Genomic DNA, 25,526 nt, shown 5'->3' with positions numbered 1-25,526 from the left:
ATAAATAAATAAATAAATTAAATAAATAAATAAATAAATAAATAAATAAATAAATAATGGAGTGACAAATCACAGTCTTGGGAAGAGCCAGATCTACTGTAAATTCCCACTCTGCGACTTCTCTGGTCCTCACTGCCACAAGCAATCTTTCCTTCAACTCCTACGGACGCATTATAGCTGCTGCCACACTCCTTTTCCTCAAGTCACCCCGCACTCCTCGTTGCCACAGAAGTAGTCTGCTAAATTTGCATCACCTTTTTGTTTTCTTTTTTTTTCATCCTACAAACTTTATTTATTTATTTATTTTTAAATATATGAAATTTATTGTCAAAGTAGTTTCCATACAACACCCAGTGCTCATCCCAAGAGGTGCCCTCCTCAGTACCCATCACCCACCCTCCCCTCCCTCCCTCCCACCCCCCCATCAGCCCTCAGTTTGTTCTCAGTTTTTAAGAGTCTCTTATGCTTTGGCTCTCTCCCACAACTGATGAATGGATAAAGAAATTGTGGTTTATATACACAATGGAGTACTACGTGGCAATGAGAAGGAATGAAATATGGCCCTTTGTAGCAATGTAGATGGAACTGGAGAGTGTGATGCTAAGTGAAATAAGCCATACAGAGAAAGACAGATACCATATGGTTTCACTCTTATGTGGATCCTGAGAAACTTAACAGGAACCTATGGGGGAGGGGAAGGAAAAAAAAAGACCTTTTTGTTTTCAATAGTAAACATTCTTTATCTACTAACTTGTTGCTTACTAATACATCTGAGAAAGAAGCCAAAACCTGTTTGCCCGAAATTCCCCATTACCTGGTCAAAAACCTTCCATGACTCACTGCTGTCGGTAAGAAAACATCCAAATTCCAACATCTAACATCTGAAACTTGAACTCTGCTATAGTTTGATCCCAGTGTACCCATTCTACCCTCACGCATGAATGCTCTGCTCCCATCACACTGGTCTAGACGTTGTTTCCTGAACATGCTTGTCGTTTTTAGTTCCATGACTATGAACAAAGGCTCAGGCTAGTCTCTCCACCAGAAGGGCTTTCCATCCCTTAGTGATCCAACCACATCCTTCCTTTAAGGACAAGCCTAAGCCATTGATATCCACTGTAAGTAACTCACTGAAACCCCATCCCCCTTCACCTCCCTTCCCTCGTCTCCTACCACAATCTCTGCTACTCTTTCTCTGTGTTCCAGCCATATTCTCCTCCTTGCTGTTACTCAACATGGCAGGCAAACTTTCATCTGAGGACTTTTCTACTCAGAACAACTTCTGCCCCTGATATCATTCGAGATGTTTTCTTAGCCACATTTTTGAAACTGCACTTGCAACCCCCTTTACCCACATATACAAATGCCCCTCTCTTCCTTCACTAGTTTATTCAGCACTTACTGCTATCATTATCTAACACAAGCAACTTTTACTTATTTATCTTGCTTCTTGTCTCTCTTACTAAATAGAATATAAGTTCCAAAGATGCTCAACGTCGCTCCTCATCAGGGAAATACAAATCAAAACCACACTCAGATATCACCTCACGCCAGTCAGAGTGGCCAAAATGAACAAATCAGGAGACTATAGATGCTGGCGAGGATGTGGAGAAACGGGAACCCTCTTGCACTGTTGGTGGGAATGCAAATTGGTGCAGCCACTCTGGAAAACAGTGTGGAGGTTCCTCAAAAAATTAAAAATAGACCTACCCTATGACCCAGCAATAGCACTGCTAGGAATTTATCCAAGGGATACAAGAGTACTGATGCATAGGGGCACTTGGACCCCAATGTTTATAGCAGCACTCTCAACAATAGCCAAATTATGGAAAGAGCCTAAATGTCCATCAAGCGATGAATGGATAAAGAAATTGTGGTTTATATACACAATGGAGTACTACGTGGCAATGAGAAAGAATGAAATATGGCCCTTTGTAGCAACATGGATAGAACTGGAGAGTATGATGCTAAGTGAAATAAGCCATACAGAGAAAGACAGATACCATATGGTTTCACTCTTATGTGGATCCTGAGAAACTTAACAGAAACCCATGGGGGAGGGGAAGGAAAAAAAAGAGGTTAGAGTGGGAGAGAGCCAAAGCATAAGAGACTCTTAAAAACTGAGAACAAACTGAGGGTTGATGGGGGGTGGGAGGGAGGGGAGGGTGGGTGATGGGTATTGAGGAGGGCACCTTTTGGGATGAGCACTGGGTGTTGTATGGAAACCAATTTGACAACCAACTTCATATATTGAAAAAAAAGAGAATATAAGTTCCATAAGGGTAGGGATTCTTGTTGTTTTGTTCTCTTCTGAAGAAGTGGTGCCTAAAAACTGTCTGCCACACAGTAGGTATTCAATGGTTATGTGTGAAATGAATGAATGAATGAGTAATTCCTTCTTATAACTTTCATTGTACATATTGTCCACACTATTTGGCACTTAAAACTATATTATGCAAATACTAAACTCTAGTTAATGAAATGCTAAAGTGTTTAGGGGTAAAACATTTGTTGCCTGCAGTTTGTTTCCAAATGCATCAAAATAGTTTGATGGATAGGTAGATGGAGAGACATGTGGCAAAGTAAATACAGCAAAATGTTAATTGTAGAGTCTACGTGGCAGTCTTTCAAATCTTCCAACTTTGTACATGCTTGAAGATTTTTATAATAAAATTCAGAGAAAAAAAATCTAATGCTTTAGAAAGGCCTTCCCTGACAGAAACATTAGTTGCCACCAACTATTCCCTGTCACGTCCCTCTATTTTCTTCACAGTATTTATCTCTAGCTGATGTTCTGCTGATTATCCTTTTGCTTTTGTTGCCTATTCACCTCCCCCCATAAAATACAGGCTCACTGGAAACCAGAACATCATCTGTCCGGTCCTCTACTGTTTGCCCATCACCTGCAATACTGTCTAGAACATAACAAGTGTTTAATCACACCTAAGTAAGTAAATTAATGAAGAGATTCCTCATGCCACTGCTTATTATATTACTTACCAGTTTACACACGAATGTCTACTCCTTTCCAGCTTATTAATTCCTTGAAAACGAACTTCTTGTCGTTTTCTTAACGTTTAGCAAAGTGTTAGCTGCAAAATTTTAGCTGCTCAAATTCTCATACTGAAAAATAATCTACCGACGGGTCAGTATTTTAAAATCACATAATAAAGACCTTTTTTTGGCATCCCCAGGTGGGCACAAAGTGAAGGATTTTTATTACTGCATTATTATTTTGTGTCCATGGACACAATATGGAAAGAATTAAACATTTTTGAATAAAAAGGTCATATGAAAAAAGGTATTCTTTCTAGATCACAAAATTTTATAAATTAGAAATGGTCTTGGAAATATGTTAATCAAAACCTCTCTTTTATTTTTATTATTTTTTTTAAATTTTTTTTTCAACGTTTATTTATTTTTGGGAAAGAGAGAGACAGAGCATGAACGGGCGAGGGGCAGAGAGAGAGGGAGACACAGAATCGGAAACAGGCTCCAGGCTCTGAGCCATCCGCCCAGAGCCTGACGCGGGGCTCGAACTCACGGACCGCGAGATCGTGACCTGGCTGAAGTCGGACGCTTAACCGACTGCGTCACCCAGGCGCCCCAAAACCTCTCTTTTAGAGATGAAGAAAATAAGACAGAAAGAGTGACAACTCAAACATTGTACAGCGAAATTAGTGACCTAGAGAAAATCAGAGAATGGGTCTCCTAATTCCCAGTTTCTGCCCTGAGTGGGCAGAGTAGGCTCCTTGGGAATCTGGCACTCTCCATTTAGAGGCTCTTGTTCTTTCTCTAGGCTGCTGGCCATAGAAATCACTGTATGTTGACTCAGTATTGACTTTGGGGATTTTGAAAAAGTTTTTGCTAATGTCTTGGCTGGAAGTATGTGTTCTCTATCTCTTTTTTTTTTTTCTTTCTTTACTACTTTGCCATGATCATTTTCAAGAATTGTTTAAAAGTCTATTTTCCCACATTATATCCTCCCAGTCTGCTCCCTCTCACCTCTGTGAACACTGTAGAAAGAAGCCCACATTCCTCTGAAAGGTCTGGTTCAGAGGTGAGGCAAGGCTAGACAGCTTGCATAGGGCACACCACATGATCTGGAGAAGACAGGGGCTCTCCAACCTGTGGTGCGCATTCACCTTTCTCCCCTCTACCATTACAGGTCACTAACTCAAACAACTGTCCTTCAGATAAAAACTGCAAAGGACTCTTAAGAACAGAGTGACGTGGGGCGCCTGGGTGGCGCAGTCGGTTAAGCGTCCGACTTCAGTCAGGTCACGATCTCGCGGTCCGTGAGTTCGAGCCCCGCGTCAGGCTCTGGGCTGATGGCTCGGAGCCTGGAGCCTGTTTCCGATTCTGTGTCTCCCTCTCTCTCTGCCCCTCCCCCGTTCATGCTCTGTCTCTCTCTGTCCCAAAAATAAATAAACGTTGAAAAAAAAAAAATTAAAAAAAAAAAAAAAAAAAGAACAGAGTGACGTAAAAAAAAAAAAAAAAAAAAAAGCTGTTTGGCCAACTGTTTTCTCAGGCACACTTAAGAAAATAATTATGTAAGCTACTTTAAATTCAGGAATGTAGAGAGTCTTTTTTAGAGCCCGGAGGTTACACAGCTAACCATAGGAAATGACAGGAGGAGAAGAAATGCATGTTTCCCTACAATATTTTCTCTTATAATCAGACTGAAGAGGGGGAAAAGCATACTTTGGGAAGGCCAATCCATGCTTACAAAGTTCTCAACAAACGTTTAAGAACCAACTCCAGCAACATGCCTTAGGAAGGTCGGGGGATGTTAGCCTTGACCATCTTTAAACTTTACCCACGGCTCATCAACCTGTGCCTGCCAAGCCTTGTAACTTGCCAGGCCCCAACTTGCTTTCTTCTTTCAAGACTACATGCCTTTGCATTTATATAGAGCTTAATGTGTTCTAAGCACTATGTGTATGTATGGATACATCCATGTGCACACAGTATTGATATATAGTTCTATAACCAAGCACCAGTATATATTTAATATGTAATAAATTATATACTTAATAAATACATAAAATAAGTAACTTTTAATCTATACCTTATGTACTAAACTGTATAAAAGTATAATTAAATAATTATAATAATTAAATACATAAATACAGAATATATAAATATATACAAATAACATATAAATCTACATAAATCTATAAATCTATAAATATTTATATTTATATATAAATCTATATTAAATATATAATTATATCTAAATATATTTAAAATACATGTATATGTAATATACATTATATATTATACAGCTATATAAATAAAATTAACTCATCTAATCATATGAGATATTATCTCCATTTGATAGATGAGCAAATTGAGGCACAGAAGAGCTAAGTGATTTGACCAGGATAAAACAGATAGTAAGGGACAGAGCTGGCATTTAAACACCAAATAGCCTGGCTTCAAATGCCAAGGGATTAAATCACTACGTTCACTGTTCAATCTATTCAAAATCACCTACTAATACGCAGCCATCCCTGGCTTCCTCCCCCAACACAGTCTGTCTTTATTCTGTCTTCCTACCATACTCTGCACATTCCTCATTGATGCTTATCTCACTGGATGGTGGTTTCATTTCATCACATTCACATCTCCTAAGCCTGCTTCCTATTTCCACCCCTACCTCACCTCCACCCCACAGAAAGACAACTGAGGGAAAAGCCCCCTGTGTCTTGTTCTTTCTTATATTCCTCGCACAGAACACAGTGGCTGGTACACAGGACACTTCCATAAACATTTGCAAGAGGGATGAACGAAATAACTTCAAAAAGTCAACAGAACTGTGGGCTGTGTATCTCTTGGCACTGGATTAAGACATACAGAAGACATGCTTCCATAAGCAGCTCAAGGAGTCGGCAGAGTGTGCGTAACTAGAGTGTCCTCAGGCACCTGGGCTGCTCTGATTGCATGAACTGGTCAGGTGGCCCTTTGGGCTTGAGCTGGTTTCTAAATCCATATACCCGCATTCAATAAGTATACCCTATGTATTAACTCTGTAATTAGACATGCATAACTAGTATTCCTGACCTATAGGATTTTAGTGTACGGGGAGAGGGAGGGAGGTGAGCAACTGAATGATTTAAATGATTCAGTCCCAATGAATACCACAGATAATTATCTTAGGAGTTCAGAGAAGGAGGAGGTCACTTGGGATAGCAATGGTTAGGGAGGTGAGACTTAAGGAATAGGCAGGTTTGAGTGAAGACAGCAATTTGAAGTCATTCCAAGAATGAGCAAAAACAGAGCCTCTCCCAATAAGAAGTTAATACATTAACCAGTCTCTGCATACTTGCCCACCAGTTGTTTACATTTCTCACTGTAAACTATTAAATTAGTTTCTTATAAAATTCAAAATCCAATGTTTGCTCTGTAGTAATAATTTTTCTAAGGCTTTAGTGTTCCTAAATTATTGAAATTTCAGAAACGCAGCAAGCCTAGCATTATAAAGAGAATAAAAACCCCAAGACTATTCCTGTTGACCTTTCATTGCTTCAGCCCTAATTGTTTGAGGATTATTTGAGACAGATGCTCCACAGAGGCTTAATTTATTACTAAGCATGTAATTTTGGAACAGTTTGGACGTCCCAATAGTTTTCTGAGTTCACTCCCTCATTCTCTCTTCTCTGCTATTCCTTTCAGATTTCATATCTTCCTTCACCTTCCCAGAAGTTTTGTTAGACCTGCCAGTGGGATCCAAAGTCATTGCCTCACTGAGAGCAACCACAGAGATTAATGTCTTAATAGTATTTACTGTGATACCTCAACCAAAGTCTATAAATATCAAAACAATAAAAAGATTAGGATAAGAAGTAGAAGGGAAAACAAAATTTTCCTCTTTAAAACACAAACATTCAAACAAACAAAGAAATAAAATTCCAGAATAAAGAGATTTTTATCTGACATAGGGTTGAAAAATAATCCTGTTGTGTTGCTTACTTGGTTGAAAATAAAAGGAACCTCTTTCTTCTCTCCCACTCTGATAGAGGATATGGGGAATGTTGCTGTTCCTAGAGTTTCATCCATGACATAATTGGCATCCATTAATGTGACCTGTAGACATTAAAAGGTAAAGCACAAGAACACAATTTCTCTTGGATCTTTGGAAATTATATCTAAAATCTCCACCACAATCAATAAATGAAAGTCTTCAAATGATCTTTAATAATCATTTGAGGTCCTCAACATTCAGCTTTGTTATAATACTTTGTCTTTTCTTTCAGACACATTTGCTACTAAAATAATAATTTTTTTTCATTTTCCTGATTGACATCTTCATTATCATGTTTTCAAAAATGGGACTTTATCCCCTCTCAGGGGAAATGCTATTCTGGAGTATGAGAAATAAATTATGTAGAAAACCCATGCAACCATTTTGGAAATGATCTATTTTAACTTCATTGAAAGTTAATGATTTTAAGTTAGAAGACTTAAGTTACCTTAAAGTCACAATCAATTGACAATAGGATTATTCTGTTATACTTGGACCTTTCTCTTTATAACACAAAACGTTTTCTCCAAAGCACTCAAGGAGGATAAACGATTCTTCCCAGCCCTACCTAACTCTTGTGTTTTCCACTGGACCTTCCCATCACCCGGGTGGGGGGGGGGTGGTGTCACATCACCTGGGGGGCACCATCTGGAGCTTAGTATGCCATGCTGCACAGCTGGACTCCAACTACACCCAACTGAAGAGAAGGGACAAAGCTCAGGCACCAACTTCAACATGAATTATGACCATTGAACAGTCCACAAATGATTCACTGACCTCCAAAACATTTTCCTGATTAGGATCCAAAATAAATTCAAAGGTCTCATTCCACACTGGGTTTATGTCATTATTGAAGTGTCTTGTTCTCTTCCTGCTGTCAGGGGTTGAGGAGATGAAAAGTTCCACATAGGGATCTGGGGTATCAACTATAGACAGCAAACACAAGGGAGAAGGATACAAAGATGTGATTCATAATTCCTAATTTGTTTTTACTGTATGCTCTGTCAGATTATTTTTAATGAATCTGCCATCACATATTCAAAATGTCTGAGACAAGATACTACATAACAGAAGAACATCACAGGTTATATACTTCTTACACATTATGTCCCTGCCCTTCACAACAGTCCTGTGGGAAGGAATCGTTTATTAGGTGCTTTACTCAGAATTCTTCTGTCCACTTTAGGACATGTTCAGTCAACATGTCAGTCCAACTGCTAAATGATGAGAGCAATCTCACCCAGCTAACTGCAATATAACCGTCACCCCAGGACTCTGATGGTGACAAGGTCATGGGTTCAGGATCATAGTCTACAACAGAAAAAAATTATCCTAATTACTTTCTTTGCCAAACAATGACAGTCAGTGTGAGATAAATATTGTAGTTATAGGGTTGCCTTGTATAGCTGTACAGGCTGCACACTGAACAGCACCTATATTAGTAATCCATGTATGTTTCTGTATTTATTATAGCAGTACTCAATCAGATGGAAGTGGGTGTCTCAAGGAAGTGACAGCTTTTTCTTTTCTTTTTTTTTTTTTAACTTTTTAAAATGTTTATTCATGTTTGAGAGACAGAGCACAGGCAGGGGAGGAACAGTGAAAGAGGGAGACACAGAATCTGACACAGGCTTCAGGCTCTCTCAGCACAGAGCCCAACATGGGGCTCGAACTCACAAACCATGAGATCATGACCTGAGCCGAAGTCAGACGCTTACTTAACCAACTGAGCCACCCAGGTGCCCCAGGAAGTGACAGCTTTTTCTACTGTACATAAAGACTTGCTTGAGTCAGGGCATGATGTGGGTACCATTTTAAATAGAAAGAAACAAAGGTACTATTTAAATTTCTTCCCACTATATATACACTTAACAACAAGGCAACTGACTAAGCCGTGGAAACATTGATCACTCCCTCCTTAGTGGTTCCACTGAATCCTTCACCGTCTTACAGCATTGCACACACTACATTTCATGGATGTAATTACACATTTATCTTTTCCTACAAGACTGTCAACAGCTTGAGGGCAGCCATCAAGTCTGACTCAACTTTATCTCTTTAGAACTTAACAACCATCACAATATTCATAGGTCTCCTAACTTAAGGACTTGACTTTTCTCTTTAACACATCCTTTCCCAAGTGGCCATTGTAATTCATAACCACAAAAACCAACAGTTGAGTAATGCCTGCTAGGATCTCCATTAAGCACTGTACACACATAAGTCTCATTCAAATCTCCCAACAGTACTACAAGGTAAGTGCTCTGTTGAGACAACAGGAACTGAGGGATGTTAAGCAATCTGTCTACTATCGTCCAGCTGGTAAGTCTCAGGGGAAGTTCTGACTGCAACAATCATTCATTTAATGACATCATGCTCCTAAATTCTAAAGATGATATCATAAGGTAGGCATTGCTATAGAAAGTAGAGTCATGGAAAAGAAGAGGGAAGGAGAAAGAAAGGGAGGGAGGGAGAAAGAAAGTGGCACAGATGTCCACATAAAAAGATATATAAATTGAGAACAAAGGAAAAGCAAAAATAATAGTTCTCAAATGATTGCTTTTCAAAGAAATTAAAAAAAAAAAACCTTTGTCTTTCAACAGTAGTTATGGCCATCAAACAATTTAATCAGTGCCCTTCACTTAATTTTTAAACGCTGTTCATAGTTCTATGTGGTGATCACATTTTTAAAAGCCTTTTTATGGTAAAGAGGAAAGATTTGTGAATGAGGTATAAGCATTTGGAATTGTCTTTTATTTAATTTTCCCATTTGGACCTTATGCATTGATAGTTAAGGGCAGCTGAGTCTCAAAAGTAAGAGTGTAATATAAATGCCTAGGGTTCTACTGGGCACCTGACTGGCTCAGTTGGTTAAGCGTCTAACTTCAGCTCAAGTCATGATCTCACAGTTCATGAGCCCCACATCGGGCTCTGTGGTGAGAGAATGGAGCCTGCTTCAGATTCTTTGTCTTCTTCTCTCTCTCTCTGCCCCTCCCCCACTTGCAGTCTCTCAACCAAAATTAGATAAACATTAAAAAAAGAAAAACCTGCAGACCCCTGACCCTCATTTCCTAAGACCTATGATCAGCAGAGAACTTGGAAATGTGCAGTTTTAAAAGTTTAATTATTTTTGAGAGAGAGAGAGAGAGAGAGCGCACACTCACACACATGAGTGGGGGAGGGGCAGAGAGAGAGGAGACAGAGAATCACAATCAGGCTCCATGCTGACAGAGCAGAGCCCAATGTGGTGCTCAAACTCACAAACCATGAGATCATGACCTCAGCTGAAATCAAGAGTCGGATGCTTAACCAACTGAGCCACCCAGATGCCCCAGGAATCTGCATTTTAAAATAAATATTCTAGCTGATACTGATGTAGGTCATCTTCTGTTCACACTTTCGATACCCTGTTTTAGAGAAAAGGGAAATAGGTAGTTATTGGAATTTTATTTATTATTTATTTTTATGGAGGTATAATTGGCATATAATATTGCATAAGTGTAAGGCAGACAAAGTGTTGGTTTGATACATTTACATATTGCAGTTTCTAACCCAGTGCTTGTATCTCTCAACCAGACCATGGAAGACAAACTAGAAAACAAAAGTACTGAGCAGGAGGGAAGCCAAGGGGAAACGGGCCAAAGCAGAGGTGGGCAGGCTACAAGGTGACTCTTCCCACCTCCTCAACCAGGAGATGTTGCTTTTCCTTAACCATGTTCTTGCCACAGCACCAGCGCTCAAGACGGCAAATCAGAAACAAAACTACAGGTTAGAATAGCAGGTGGTGAAAGGCCATAAAGAAAAATATCTTCCCTCTTTTGAGAAGTCAACACGTGATTTAAAGGAGACGATTCAACTGGTCCTTCACCTTAAATGTGCAAAAATGGAGCCCCTTCATTAGCCCATAGGGCAGGTTCTTTCTCATGGGGCTGATGCTCTTTTCTGTTTTCCCCAAACACTAGAACACACAAAACCAGGCAAAAATCAATCTAGAAAACAAAAAGTGTCCGGGAAGAGGAGGCATGCAAATGGTAAACATCACTCATTCGCTCAACAAATATTTGAGTGCCTACTCTACGCCAGCAACTACCTGTCAAGAAGCAGTTTGGCTTTACCAGGCCACCGAGCATGAAACTGAAGATCTGGACTGTGGAAGTGACTCAAATGCTAAGAGCCTAATTTGAGAGGCAAAGGTAAACGGGAGACAAGCAGATACACTACGCCCATGACTAGTAACTCAGTCACTCGGATTATTACACACAAATAAAGTCAAATCGTAGGTGGAGAAATTGCCTTTGAGGCTTGGTCTTCCTCTGAATCTGAGGAAAGGAGGGAGAGGTTTTCTTGGGCCAAACGAGGAAGAGAAAGCAGAAAGTTAAGTTCCTTGGGAGAAACCCAAGAATAAGAAAAGAATGCAGCAAACTGAAATAGCCTAAGTCAGTCAGGGATATAACCATCTTCCAAGCCATCCTGGACGCTCAGTTCAGGTCATACACTCTGGCAAATTCTAACTCTGAAAAAACGATAAAGAAAATACCGTGCGACAGGATGACGATGCTACATTTATACGTCAAAACAGGCACAGACCTCCTTTAAGAAAACCAGAACCCAGTTTAAAAATTTTTTTTTTAACGTTTTATTTTTATTTTTGAGACAGAGAGAGACAGAGCATGAATGGGGGAGGGTCAGAGAGAGGGAGACACAGAATCTGAAACAGGCTCCAGGCTCTGAGCGGTCAGCACAGAGCCCGACGCGGGGCTCGAACTCACGGAGTGTGAGATCGTGACCTGAGCCGAAGTCGGCCGCTTAACCGACTGAGCCACCCAGGCGCCCCCAGAACCCAGTTTAAAGCTGTCACTTTGGATTCTTCTTTTCACTTTTCCCCAGCATCAATAGTCTACAACCTCTGTCAAGAGTGGTAGTTGTTTTAGTTTCTTCTCTCGCTTCATTAGCGAGAGACCTCAGTTAAGATGTCAAAGGGTGCTGGACAGTGGAAAACCACCGACAGCTGCAAACTTTGATAGTGCAGTCGGCATCACTGCTAATCTTTGCAAGCTGAGAAACATCTGGCAGTGGCAGGCACTGCAAGATGAAAAAGAATTTTAGGATGCTAGTTTCAAATTGGATTATGCTAATCACACAGCTCACGCCCTTTATATAATCTATAATCTTCATTAGCACCATAGTGCATAGAAGCTTTTTTTTTTTTAATGTTTATTTATTTTGGGGGGAGAGAGAGAGTGAGCACTAGCAGAGGAGGGATCGAGAGAGAGAGGGAGACAGAGAATTCGAAGCAGGCTCCAGGGTCCGACCTGTCAGGACAGAACCCGGCACAGGGCTCGAACTCACGAATCACAAGATCGTGACCTGAGCCAGAGTCAGACGCTAAACCAACTGAGCCATCCAGGCGTCCCACACACGGAAGCTTTGAAAAGGGAAAGCAGTCCAGTTCGACAGCACAACTTAGCCAGGTGCTTGAGAGAAGTTCCTAGATATGCATTCAGGGGAGAAAGAAGTCAAATGTAGGAAAAGAAATGTTTGGGTTTCTTTCTCCTGTATACTTAGTTCATGGTTTTGTGAATTGATGCCTGTAGGGTAACTGGATGCTGAGTCAATGATTCAGCTTCGCCTTGATTGGTTCCAGCAAAACAGGTGGTAAAGCAAAGATGCAATGTGTGGGCAAAGACTTCCTCTCATTGCATCCTTTTATCTAAATTCTGACAAACAAAAATGCAAGGGGTGTGGGATACAGATCTTTTTCTGCTCCCATAAAGATGACATGAAACTACATGCACCTGAAATAGCTTCAGAATTCCAGGGTTGTAAAACTTCTCATAAACTTTAGTAGTTTAAGGAGTGCCTACCTAAATTAATAACAGGCCCATCTGCCACTTCAGCTTTGTCTGAACAAAATATTATATGATTCATGACAGGGGCTGATGGCAGCTTCTGTACTCTGTAAGTTCTATTTTATTTTTTTTTTTATTTTTTTTTCAACGTTTATTTATTTTTGCGACAGAGAGAGACAGAGCATGAACGGGGGAGGGGCAGAGAGAGAGGGAGACACAGAATCGGAAACAGGCTCCAGGCTCTGAGCCATCAGCCCAGAGCCTGACGCGGGGCTCGAACTCACGGACCGCGAGATCGTGACCTGGCTGAAGTCGGACGCTTAACCGACTGCGCCACCCAGGCGCCCCTGTAAGTTCTATTTTAAATATTCTCCATTTGCTTTCTCATATCCACTTTGCTCAGCAACTTAAACCCTTTGCTCTAAATGAAGGTAACTCATAACCTGATACAAAACAGCCAAAAAATCCCCAAAAGAATAATCCCCCCAAATTCCCAGTCAAAATATCATTTTCCAAATAGCTATTACTATTGATGGTGAACTTAAGGTAGTGTTTCTCAAAATTTAGTCCCCTAAAATATCTTCACAGCATCGTCTGGAGTGTTAAAAATGCACATACTTTGCGTCTTCAGTCAGAGCTCAGGCTTGGAAATCTGCATTTTTAACAACTTGACCAGGCGGTTCTTAGGTACACAATTTAGAAAAATGTGGTTTAAGGTATATGATTAGAATCAACTACAGAACAATAATATAAAGAACACAGACAGAAAAGTAGAAATATTTTGGCATTGAGACGTCAACAGGCTTACTGGCCGTCTGTCATGGAGTCATGCTGCCCATAGACTATATTAAGCACAATCCAGTAATTCACTTCCGTTTCTTTCCAGCCATTAAAGACCTTTTCAAGTAGCCACATGAAAACAAATCCAAGAATAAAGTATGCGGGGTGTGTTAGCAGGCAACGTATATAAGGTGATAGACTGAATATTCAAGCATTCTGCTTCAGTTACCACCAAAATAGGAGTACCATAAGACCAAAAATTAAATAGTAATTTGTTGAAATAAATGCTTCTGCATATCGCTTTCAGCTGTCATCACTCTTTGAAATATGTGTGATTTCATGATAAAGGTAATTATATGGAGCACTTAAAGCTTTTCAACTTAAAGGTTTAAAAACTTAAAGGTTTTATGATTACCAAACTTTCACTCCCCAGGTTCTATGCTGGCTGAGTGACTAGCCAGGAAAGTGATTGTTAGCCTCACTGTAAATGTACAAATTGCAAGGGCCATTTGGTTCTTTTTTACCGTAAAGTTTTTGTTGAAGGATAAGATATAGGCAGAAGAGTTAGAAGATCATTGCTACAGTCTGTTGAGTTTTCATAAACTGAACTCACTCACAATATCACCACCCAGATCAAGATACAGAACGTTACCCGCACTCCGGAAGCCTCCCTCAAATCCCTCCAGCAGGGTGACCAGTGCCCTGCCTTCTATCGGCATAGAATATTTTTACCTGCTTTTTATCAATAGAATCAATAGCACAATATGTACAACTGGGCCACCATTAAGTATGTGAGATTCATCCACAGTAACGTGTAAAATATGTTCGTTATTATTGATGGAAACTATTCCACTGTATTCCATAAAATGTTTATCCATTTCACCATTAATGGACATTTGGATTATTTCTAATTTGGGATATTACCAGTGGTGCTGCCATGAACATTCTGGATGTGGCTTTTGTTGTGTACATATGTATGTTTCTGTTGCAAAATTCCCAAGAATGGAATTCCTTAGGTATGAAATTATTACACTATTGTACACGCTGATGTTAATAGTCATACAGCAGCACATCCTTCCAATACTTAATATTGTCAGTCTTTTAATTTTAAACATCTGGTGGATGTATGATGGTATCTCAGTGTGGATTTATTTCACACATCTTGGATGATGATGAGGTTGAATACCTCTTCTTTTTATTGGTCAATTGGTGATTCTCTGGAATGAAGAGCATACTCAAATCCTTTGTCCATTTCTTTCCATTGGGTTGCTTGTTTTTTAGATTAATTTATGAGTACTTTACATATTCTGGATGAGTCCTTTGACAGACATACATAGGTTGCAAATATATTTTCTCAATTTAGGGTTTCCATCTTTTCACTATTTTAAATGATGTCTTTTGATCAAAATAAATGCCGAACTTTAATATAGTTCAGTGTGTCCAACTGTTTTCTTATAATTCAGGTTTTTTGTCTTTTTTTTTTTTTTTTAGAGAGAGAGTGAGAGACGGTGTGCATGTGTGTGTGTGTGTGTGAGTGGGGAGGGGAGTGGGGATGGAGGTGCAGAGTGGGGCAGAGAGAGAGAGAATCTTAAGCAGGGCTCAATCTCACGACCCTGGGATCATGACCTGAGCCAAAATCAAGAGTTAGGTGCTTAACTGACTGAGCCACCCAGGCTCCCCTGCTTTTTGTCTTTTAAGAAAACCTTAGCTATTCCAGTGTCATAAAATAGTTTGCATTGATGTCTTCAAAAATCTTACTGGTTTTACTTTTTCTTTTTAGATCTAAATTGGAATCAATTCCTGCGTATGGTGTGAGGGGAGTGTTATGATTTTTTTCATAGGGACTCGGGATCATTTACTGGAAACACTGCCTTTAATCCTAGCATGGCAATGTAACTTTTGCATTAATCAAGAGGTCACATAAATGCAAGTCTGTTTCTGGATTTTTATTGGTTTATTCGCCCATTAGTCTATTCATTTACTCTTGCACTAATGCCACTCTGTCTTAATTATCCTAGTTTTATAATAAATTGATGTCAGGTAGTATATGTTGTCTTTCTTTAATTTCTTCGGTTATTCTGGCAGATATTTTATTTCAACACTTCATAGATGTCATTCTGTTATCTTGTGGTTGTTTTTTTAAATGTCTTTTTTCCTCTGGATACCTTTAGAACATTTTTTTTCTTTCTCTTTAGTTCCCAGCAATTTTACTGCAATATGCGTAGGGTTGGTATTCTTTGTACTTATCCTTGAGTTCATAACCTACACACACACACACACACACACACACACACACACACACCCTTTCTCCTTCCCAGTGCTTTCTATCATGCCCTAGATATTCCTTATGTTTTCCTCTATAGTTTATTTCCCTTTTTGTTCTCTGTGTTTCAGTCTGGATATTTCCTACTAACCTATTCTGTTAATTAATTGCCTCTTCAGATGTATCCAAATGACATCAAACCTATCTATGGAGTTTTTAATTTCACTTCTTGTTTTTAGTTGTAATTCTTCCATTTTATTCTTTCCTATGTATCTGGATCCCTGGTAAAATTCTCCATTTGTCATCTGTTTTCTCGAACATATAAACCATAATTATTTTATATAATCTGTGCAGATCTATTTATTTTTCTTGATCTTAGTCTTTGGTATACCTGGTGATTCTTGGCTCAATGCCAGACCTTTCTATGAAAAATGGGAAGGGACTTAGATCTACCTCCACAGAAGCCCCATCTTATCTTCCGGAAGGCAGTCAGGGAGAATAGGATGGATCTCCTGAACTTAATAAAAAATGGAACTGACTCCAATCTTTATAAGGTTCAGCCTACCTCTCGTTCAGTCCCACTGAAACTTCTCAACTGAGAGCCCAGGGTGTTTCGAAGGCCCCTTTTCATTTGGAAGTTCTGAATTCCATTTTTTTTCCCTCTTAGCACTGTGATGCTGCCAATATCTCTGCTTTGTTTTGGGGGGTATTTTATGTTTGCTCCTCAGCCTGTTGCCCCACGCAGATTAAGACTTTGTTTAGTGCACATGGTGAAGGCGCTGACTTTCAGCTTCTCTGAGTTTCCCTTCTCTCAGACGCTCTGCCCCTCAAATTCTAACTGGCTTGTCTCGGAAATGCAGTTTTTGTGTCCCCAAATCCTTTGAGATTGTCAGAGCTCTGGTGGATTGTCTGCCTCTTCACTACTTGGCTACTTCCTACATCCTCGTGACCCCCCCAAACCCACCTAAATCCAGCAGTGGATTGAGGGGGGAAAGATGGCTTGTAGAACACTGAGGCCTACTTCAATGACTTCTCTCCTCTGAGATTTTGGTCCCTCAAATCCCAGTTGACTCAGCAGTTTTCAATCTTTCAGACATTCTTTAAATTAATTTAACCTGTGTCTTATAAGTTGCACTCAGAGGAAATGAATGTTCTGCTATTAGTTGCTTCAGCATAGTCCAATGCCTACTGAGTCATTAACTTGACCAAACATATATTAATCCCTATTCCTTTTATTTCCATTCTTTACATGACTGCCCAACACTTATTACATTTCTCAAGTCACCCACCCTATCCGCTACTCCTCATCTGAGGGTACAACTCAGGCTCATACTTCAATGAGAAAACAAAAGGAGAGGATTAGATGGATTCATTCAATTTCTCTTCCCTATACTTCACAACTGTAAAACCATATTTATAATTAGAAAATGCATTTATTCATACTTAAGTTCTTCCTTCATGTCTTAGAAGAACAAGTATCCATACATTCTTCTCTCAATGTCATACTATTCTACCTCCTCTCAGATATTTCTCATTTATCCCCAGACCCAAATTTAACCTGTAAACATTTGCTTTGCCCTGGCTACACCTTCGCAACCTATAAACAAACACTGATCATCAAAAAAAATAAAGAAAGAAACAGGAGTGCCTAGATGGCCCAGTCAGTTAAGCAACCAACTCTTGATTTTGGCTCAGGTCATGATCTCAAGGTTCACAAGTTCGAGCCCCGCATTGGGCTCTGTGCTGACAGTGGGGAGCCTGCTTGAGATTCTCCCCCTCTGCCCCTCCCCTCCTCACATTCTGTCTCTCTCAAAAATAAAGAAATAAACTTAAAAAAATAAAATAAATTCATTATTTTTGCTAATTCCTCAAGATCTTTCCTACCCTCATGAAAGAGTTTAGAAAAATAAATGCAGTCTATACTTGCAGCTTCTAATCCCATCATCTTGTAAAATTCCGACCCATTATGCTCCACCTTTTCTATGACATAGTGTTATTCTCCCTATTGTAACTTTTTTCCTCAGCTTTACTGAATTATACTAGACATATAACACTATGTAAGTTTAAGGTGTACAACATGATGATGTGATACACATATTGCCAAATGATTATCACAGTAGGGTTTGTGAACACCTCTATCATCTCACACAATTACCATTTCTTTTTGTGGTGAAACCATTGAAGATCTACTTTCTTAGCAACTTCCAAATATAGCATACGGTATTGTTAACTACAATCACCATGTTGTAATTAGATCCACAGAACTTATTCATCTTATAACTGGAAGTTTGTTCCCTTTGACCACCATCTCTCTATTCCTGCCTCCCATCCCCCAGCTCCTGGCAAAAATCATGCCTCAATCACAGCTTCCATGGCGACTTGATGAATTTTTTTTTTCTCAATGCAGTACCCTTTACGCAAATAAATGATATCATTATTTGCAATTTCCTACCTACCTCTGTAAATGTTCCCTCAGTATATCTTGCCCTAAGTTTCCCCCTCAGCTCCCACTAAATTGTGGGCTTTCATTTCACATCTGTTACAAATCCTTCAAAGAATCCTTCAAAACAAAGTGAACCCCTTAAAAAATTAATGTTCATGTATTCAAAACCAACTTATAAAAGAATTATCAACTATTCATATTGTCTTTAAAAAACACACTCAATATGCACGCCTCAGGTCACATGACCCACACGAAGCCTGCAGTTTGATTAATCTCAGATCCTTTAAAGCCGATCATCTTCAAGGCTTAAATGGCAGTCGTGATACATTCATTTCCTCGATGCTGCAAGGAGGACAAATATGAGATTCTTGATTCCATGTCCATATATAACCTATTGCCAAGTAATATATCTTTAAAGGCTTCCATCTTTCTTTAACCATTCTGAATCAATTCTTGAAGTCCTTGAATCCTTTCTTGGCTCTGGCTTCCACATAAATATGATTTTCTCCCTAATCTACATTCCTGAGCCCCTCTCTACTCTGAGACTTTGAATCTTCTTCTTGAATGCCTTTGAAAAATACCTCACACTCAACATGTACAAAACAAGTTTATTCTCTTTCCACCTTTCTTTCCTTAGCTGCAAGACAAAAGAAAAACAAAGCAAAATGAACAAAAACCTGTTAATTTTTCCTGACTTTCAATGTCTTACTTGCACGGAACCATCACTTCCAGCCCCAGAGCTGGACACATGAGGGTCATTCTCTTTTCCTCACAGCTCCTGTATCCAATCTGCCTCCGAGTCCCACCTAGTCCACCTCTAACGTGGCTATCACGTCTGGTTCCTCAAGCCCACTCAAAATATCACCACCTCAGTCCAACTAAGCAGTGCCTCTCACCTGGGCTGTTCACATCATCTCCTAGCTGCTTGCTTCCCCCACATTCCAACCACTCTTCACAAAGCCACCACCACGATGTCTTTGGGAAACACACTTTTGTCTTTCACTGACTGACTCTGAGGGCAGGCCTATGCGTGGTGAGGAAGGGTCACAAGGGTGCCCCCGACCGGACCCCAGGTTCTCTTTCCAGTCAGTGACCCTCCTCGATCACACGCTGCAGAATCACCCCCACAAGTCAACATGTAGGCCACGTGGCATCTCTGGAAGCCAACATTTTGAACAATGCACACAGTCACCTTGATGGTGGAAGCATTTGTTCTGAGTAAGAAAACACGGCTTCTGTTTTGCTTGTGCACACCATTATGCTTTCCTTTGACATTTCACCTGATAACTAAATGCTAGTAAGGTGTTGTCCTTGTCCTAAGAATATTCAAGGGTCCAAATACTGTACACATAAAGGATGAGCAGAAGGAGATGTTACCTGTATTTTTTCCTTATCCTGTTCATACATCTCTAGGCAACTAGTTCTGTTTTCTTATCAGGTAAAATTGGCTACTGTAAATCATATTCCCCAGAGGCCTCATCTATATACATCTGCATAAAACAGAAGTAATTCCACGTAAAGCTTCAACTTGCTGAGTTAGATATTATTATTCCCATCATGAAGGTGAGGAAACAGACTCAGAGACTTTTAGTAAGTTGAGCAAGGTTATTTAGAGATAGGATTTTAATCTAGGCTTTCTGAAAGCCAAATTCCTTGCTCTTTCAAATAATCCAACACTAACCCTTACCTATTTTTGCCTCTACTAAACTGTAAACTAAGTCTGAAACATTATAGGAATATATAAATATTACCGAAGTAATGGATAGTGGGCTAGCCCTGAGCAATACTGCAGAAAAGGTGACCTTTATTTTAGGCACAGCAATCTCCCCACTCTTAACTTCTCTCTGCTCTTGCCTAATATGTCTCAACCTTCCTGGAGCTTTGTCCCACCCCATTCATTTGTATTTTAATATGAGTCAATGCCAGTCATTTCTTCCCAGTGCATTTGCATTTAACCTTTACTTTCAAGTTCTAAACGCAGTAATAATAATAATAATAAACCTTTGACTCTCATCTGGCCACCCTTAATACCTTCAAGGAATCGGGTAGAGTGTCAAGGGACTTGTTTATAGATAGCAGTCCCTGCTTCTTCCAGAACAGGCTCAAAATTGGAATGGTCATGGCTATAGATGCTGAAGGGCAGTCCCTGAAAACTGCTGGAAATACAGAAGCTAGAAAAGTTAGTGAAGAATCCAATATAGTTTAGTAAAACAGAACTTTGGTAGTGATTCTGGATACATTGGACAGAGAAGAGAAAAGCCCTTGCAACAACAGCAGCATTGTCTACGTTCTCAAATAATCACAGAATACCTTATCCTTATTTGAAATTACAAAGCAGTTTTAGGGACGTCTGGGTGACTCAGTCGGTTAAGTGGCTAGCTGACTCTTGATTTCATCTCAGGTCATGATCTCACAGTTCCCGAGTTCGAGCCCCACACTGGGCTCTGGGCTCCCAGTGCGGAGCCTGCTTTGTATCCCGTCTTCCTCTTTCTGCCCCTCCCCAACTTGGAGGTGTGCATGCGCACATGCTCTCACTCTTTCAAAAATAAATAAATGTTAAAAACAATTTGAAATTACAAAGCAGTTTTATTGAGTCTCCAATGTGAACTCTCCTTATTTTTTCATTTTCCTTTCTCTCACAGCCTCAGATCTACAAAAGCGCTTTCCCAGGGCACGTGTGTCCCTTTGTAAAGGGACATGAAACTGTCAGAATGTATCATCAGCCAAGAGGATGTCAGGAAGAAAGCCCAATAGCATCTCTGCACAACTGACTGGGTGCAGTTTGAAGTAACAATTGACTTAGTACATTAGTGAAGTGGTCTACCATCTGGCATATAGTAAAAATAACTTACTGTAAAGAATGTTGTTGGCACAAAAACAGACACATAGACCAATGGAATAGAATAGAAACCCCAGAACTAGACCCACAAACGTATGGCCAACTCATCTTTGACAAAGCAGGAAAGAACATCCAATGGAAAAAAGACAGTCTCTTTAACAAATGGTGCTGGGAGAACTGGACAGCAACATGCAGAAGGTTGAAACTAGACCACTTTCTCACACCATTCACAAAAATAAACTCAAAATGGATAAAGGACCTGAATGTGAGACAGGAAACCATCAAAACCTTAGAGGAGAAAGCAGGAAAAGACCTCTCTGACCTCAGCCGTAGCAATCTCTTACTCGACACATCCCCAAAGGCAAGGGAATTAAAAGCAAAAGTGAATTACTGGGACCTTATGAAGATAAAAAGCTTCTGCACAGCAAAGGAAACAACCAACAAAACTAAAAGGCAACCAACGGAATGGGAAAAGATATTTGCAAATGACATATCGGACAAAGGGCTAGTATCCAAAATCTATAAAGAGCTCACCAAACTCCACACCCGAAAAGCAAATAACCCAGTGAAGAAATGGGCAGAAAACATGAAGAGACACTTCTCTAAAGAAGACATCCGGATGGCCAACAGGCACATGAAAAGATGTTCAGCGTCGCTCCTTATCAGGGAAATACAAATCAAAACCACACTCAGATATCACCTCATGCCAGTCAGAGTGGCCAAAATGAACAAATCAGGAGACTATAGATGCTGGCGAGGATGTGGAGAAACGGGAACCCTCTTGCACTGTTGGTGGGAATGCAAACTGGTGCAGCCGCTCTGGAAAGCAGTGTGGAGGTTCCTCAGAAAATTAAAAATAGACCTACCCTATGACCCAGCAATAGCACTGCTAGGAATTTATCCAAGGGATACAGGAGTGCTGATGCATAGGGGCACTTGTACCCCAATGTTCATAGCAGCACTCTCAACAATAGCCAAATTATGGAAAGAGCCTAAATGTCCATCAACTGATGAATGGATAAAGAAATTGTGGTTTATATACACAATGGAGTACTATGTGGCAATGAGAAAAAATGAAATATGGCCTTTTGTAGCAACGTGGATGGAACTGGAGAGTGTGATGCTAAGTGAAATAAGCCATACAGAAAAAGACAGATACCATATGGTTTCACTCTTATGTGGATCCTGAGAAACTTAAGAAAAACCCATGGGGGAGGGGAACAAAAAAAAAAAAAGAGGTTAGAGTGGGAGAGAGCCAAAGCATAAGAGACTGTTAAAAACTGAGAACAAACTGAGGGTTGATGGGGGGTGGGAGGGAGGGGAGGGTGGGTGATGGGTTTTGAGGAGGGCACCTTTTGGGATGAGCACTGGGTGTTGTATGGAAACCAATTTGACAATAAATTTCATATATTAAAAAAAAAAAAAAAAGAATGTTGATATTCACAAGAAAACAGAGAGAGATAAATGCAAAACAACCCAAAGCAAGCTAAAGGCCAATCTACAACAGAACTGAAATTTTCCTTGTTACCTACATTGCCTTTTTACTTAAATCTCTATGATAACTTCTTGGAAGGAAACAAAAATACCTTTGTTATCAGCATCTATGTTTGGAATATTTTTTAAAGATTTAGAACTTAGAATGTTTCTTGGCATTTGTTTAGGTAGGAGAGAAAGAGTAATTCTCCAGAAATTCTTATATATTATTATAAAACACATTAATTTATTTATATTATTAATGTTAGTTCTATGGGTTTAGTTGTATGTGTGCATTCTACCCTATACAAGAATAATTCTTATTTTTCATTAAAATAGGAACTCTCAGCCTTGACACTCTTGGTATTTTGGGTCAGATAATTCTTTGCTCTGAGATGCTGTCCCTGACCTCTACACACTACATGCCAGAAGGGATCCCCCAATTGTGACAACTAAAAATGTCTCTAGATATTGCCCAAAGTGCCCTGTGCAGCAAAACTGACCCCCAGGTTAGGGTCAGTATACTCAAACAAGGCATTATCCTTGCTACCTGACATTTATTCACTAGCATAAACCATTAAAAAATAGCCAGATTCCTTAAATAATAGACATACCATGCCCGTAGACATACCATGCCAGCCTGATGTTTAAGACCTTTTATGACTTTTTTTCTAAACTGAAGTATCAAAAGTATTTAATAATAACAAATTAAAATTCTACTGAAGTTATAAAATCCGTCTCCATTCTAGCTGTGAAGTCTTCTGGGAAGTTTATTGCCAGAACTTTTCAAAATCAGTAACATCATACAGCCTAAACACACAATTACTGAGTGCATATCTTCTTGGGTTGGTTTTCCAGACTTATTCACACCTGTTTCATCTTATCATCTAGGCCATACAAAGCTCAGAGGCAAAGCTACTGTACAAGTAAACATCAGAGTGAGAGAGATTTAAGTTCTAGCCATAAAACCTAACAGCTGTGTGATTTGGGAACATTTACTTAATGTCTTTTTAAAAAATTGTGTATCTGTAAAATTAAAATAAAAACAGCATATATGTTCTAGGGTTTCTAAAACGAATAAATGCAGTATGTTAAGTTCTATGAACTCCACTTAATAGTTTTGCTTATTTATTTAACACATATTGTGTATACTATGCATCAAGCCTCTTTCTAAATCCTTCATAATCTTATTTAATTCTTGTAAAAAAAAAAAAAACCTATGAGGAAGGTATAATTGTTACCCCCATGTAACCACTGAGGAAATTGAGGCTTAGGAAAACTAAGTAACTTACCCAAAATCATGGAGTTAATAAATAGAAGGGAGATTTGAATTCAAGCAAGCCAGTTCCAGAGTCCTTGCTCCAATCTCTAAGCCATGCTTCCTCTCTCGTATGAAATAGGCACTGAATAAAGTTATCTACCACACATATTATGTTTATTTTTTTTGTACTTCTCAAGATAGCAGATGCTCAACATTTATTCATGAGGACATTAATAATGGAGCCTTGCTTGGGGCGCCTGGGTGGCTCAGTCAAAGCATCTTAACTTTTCATGATCTCATGGCTCATGGGTTTGAGCCCTGCATCAGGCTCTGTGCTGACAGCTCAGAGCCCGGAGCCTGCTTCAGATTCTGTGTCTCCCTCTCTGCCGCTCCCCAATTTTCTCACTCTCTCTCTCTCAAAAATAAATAAAAATGAAAAAAAGAATAATGGAGACTTGCTGGAAAAAACACTGGGTTCTATTTCTTTTAACATTTGTTCTCCAAAGTTAAAATTTCCAAGCTGTTATTTCATTTTGCAACTGCAGATTTGGATTCACCTTGTATATCAACTGAAAATAAATTTGTCTAGAATTTTATCTAAAATATTTCATAAAAAATATATTGATGCATCATGGGGAGTAAGAACGGAAAAGTACTTATGAGGAGTCAGTGAAATTTACAAAACTCCCAGACTATCCCTTGGCTGAGTTTAACTTAACTTAACTTCAATCACTATGTCATAGAATTTTTATTTTTAAGAAATATTTTAAAATATTAAAATATACTAAAATAGCATACATGATAAATGTTTTCACATACATGCTCAAACTTTTAGAGCAGCAGAATTATTCTCTTTGACATAAAAAGTTTAAGAGCATACTTTTCTGAGGAAACTTAAGAAACATTTAACTATTTTTTAAATTTTACTCCATGAGATATTAATCACACATTTTCAATACAGAAGTGGTGATGTATGATTTTTGGCAAAGAGAATTTACTTAGCAGAAGAAAAGAAGCCTGCATATCACTCAGTTTTCAAAAAGTTTTTAGAATGAAGATTTCCCTTCGTTAAACATTAACATGCTGAAATATTTAACATGTAGAACATTAACGTGTTGAAGTATTTTTGTGAAAAATATGAAAGTATTTTAAGACAAAGAAGTTCAAGTACAAGACATATGTGATAAAAAACTAAATTAAGAAGGTTCTATCACTGATAGTCTTGAAAAAAAGGAGAGAACATGTGGATTATGTCCCTACTAGTACCGGTGACGTACTCTTCATTTTGATAGGAATCTGCTTTCCTTATCTCACAAAAGCATTGCTACCAAATATACAACTGGAAGATGCTGTTAATCTTATTGAATAAATGTGGTGAAAATCTACCCAAGGATCAACTGATATTATCAAAATATATAGAACAGTATTTACAGTACTCATCAGACCTAAACACAAATATATACATACGAGTCACACACGCACAGAAATCTAATGACATTTAAATAGAGAAAAAAATGACTAACTGTCCTCCTAAAACCATTTGACTCCTAAATGTTTAGAAGGACAAAAACCATTTGTCCTCCTAAAACCA

The 25,526-nt window shown here is 39.1% G+C and overlaps 1 protein-coding gene and 1 long non-coding RNA gene across 6 annotated transcripts in view; one reads left to right on the top strand and one right to left on the bottom strand.

The window, feature by feature from the left end:
* Positions 1-25,526, bottom strand: part of PLA2G4A (phospholipase A2 group IVA) — a 166,312-nt gene that overhangs the window by 82,618 nt on the left and 58,168 nt on the right. For 4 of the 5 annotated variants that reach the window (XM_086693967.1, XM_086693968.1, XM_086693969.1 and 1 more), the window contains 2 exons: positions 7,805-7,953; positions 6,976-7,089 (listed from right to left, as the gene is read on the bottom strand). The exons of the other annotated variant lie outside the window; for it this stretch is intronic. In XM_086693967.1, the coding sequence (XP_086550093.1) occupies positions 6,976-7,089; positions 7,805-7,953 (263 nt within the window). The remainder of the gene's footprint in view (positions 1-6,975; positions 7,090-7,804; positions 7,954-25,526) is intronic. 5 annotated transcript variants of the gene reach the window in all.
* Positions 8,751-11,321, top strand: LOC147572649 (uncharacterized). The gene is made up of 2 exons (XR_015246008.1): positions 8,751-8,861; positions 10,604-11,321. It is a non-coding gene; the product is annotated as an uncharacterized LOC147572649 (long non-coding RNA).

Source organism: Puma concolor, chromosome E4 (genome assembly GCF_028749965.1).
Source record: "Puma concolor isolate L17-30 chromosome E4, mPumCon1.1.hap2, whole genome shotgun sequence".
Lineage (NCBI taxonomy): Eukaryota > Metazoa > Chordata > Mammalia > Carnivora > Felidae > Puma > Puma concolor.
This window is presented reverse-complemented; position numbering and strand designations above follow the sequence as displayed.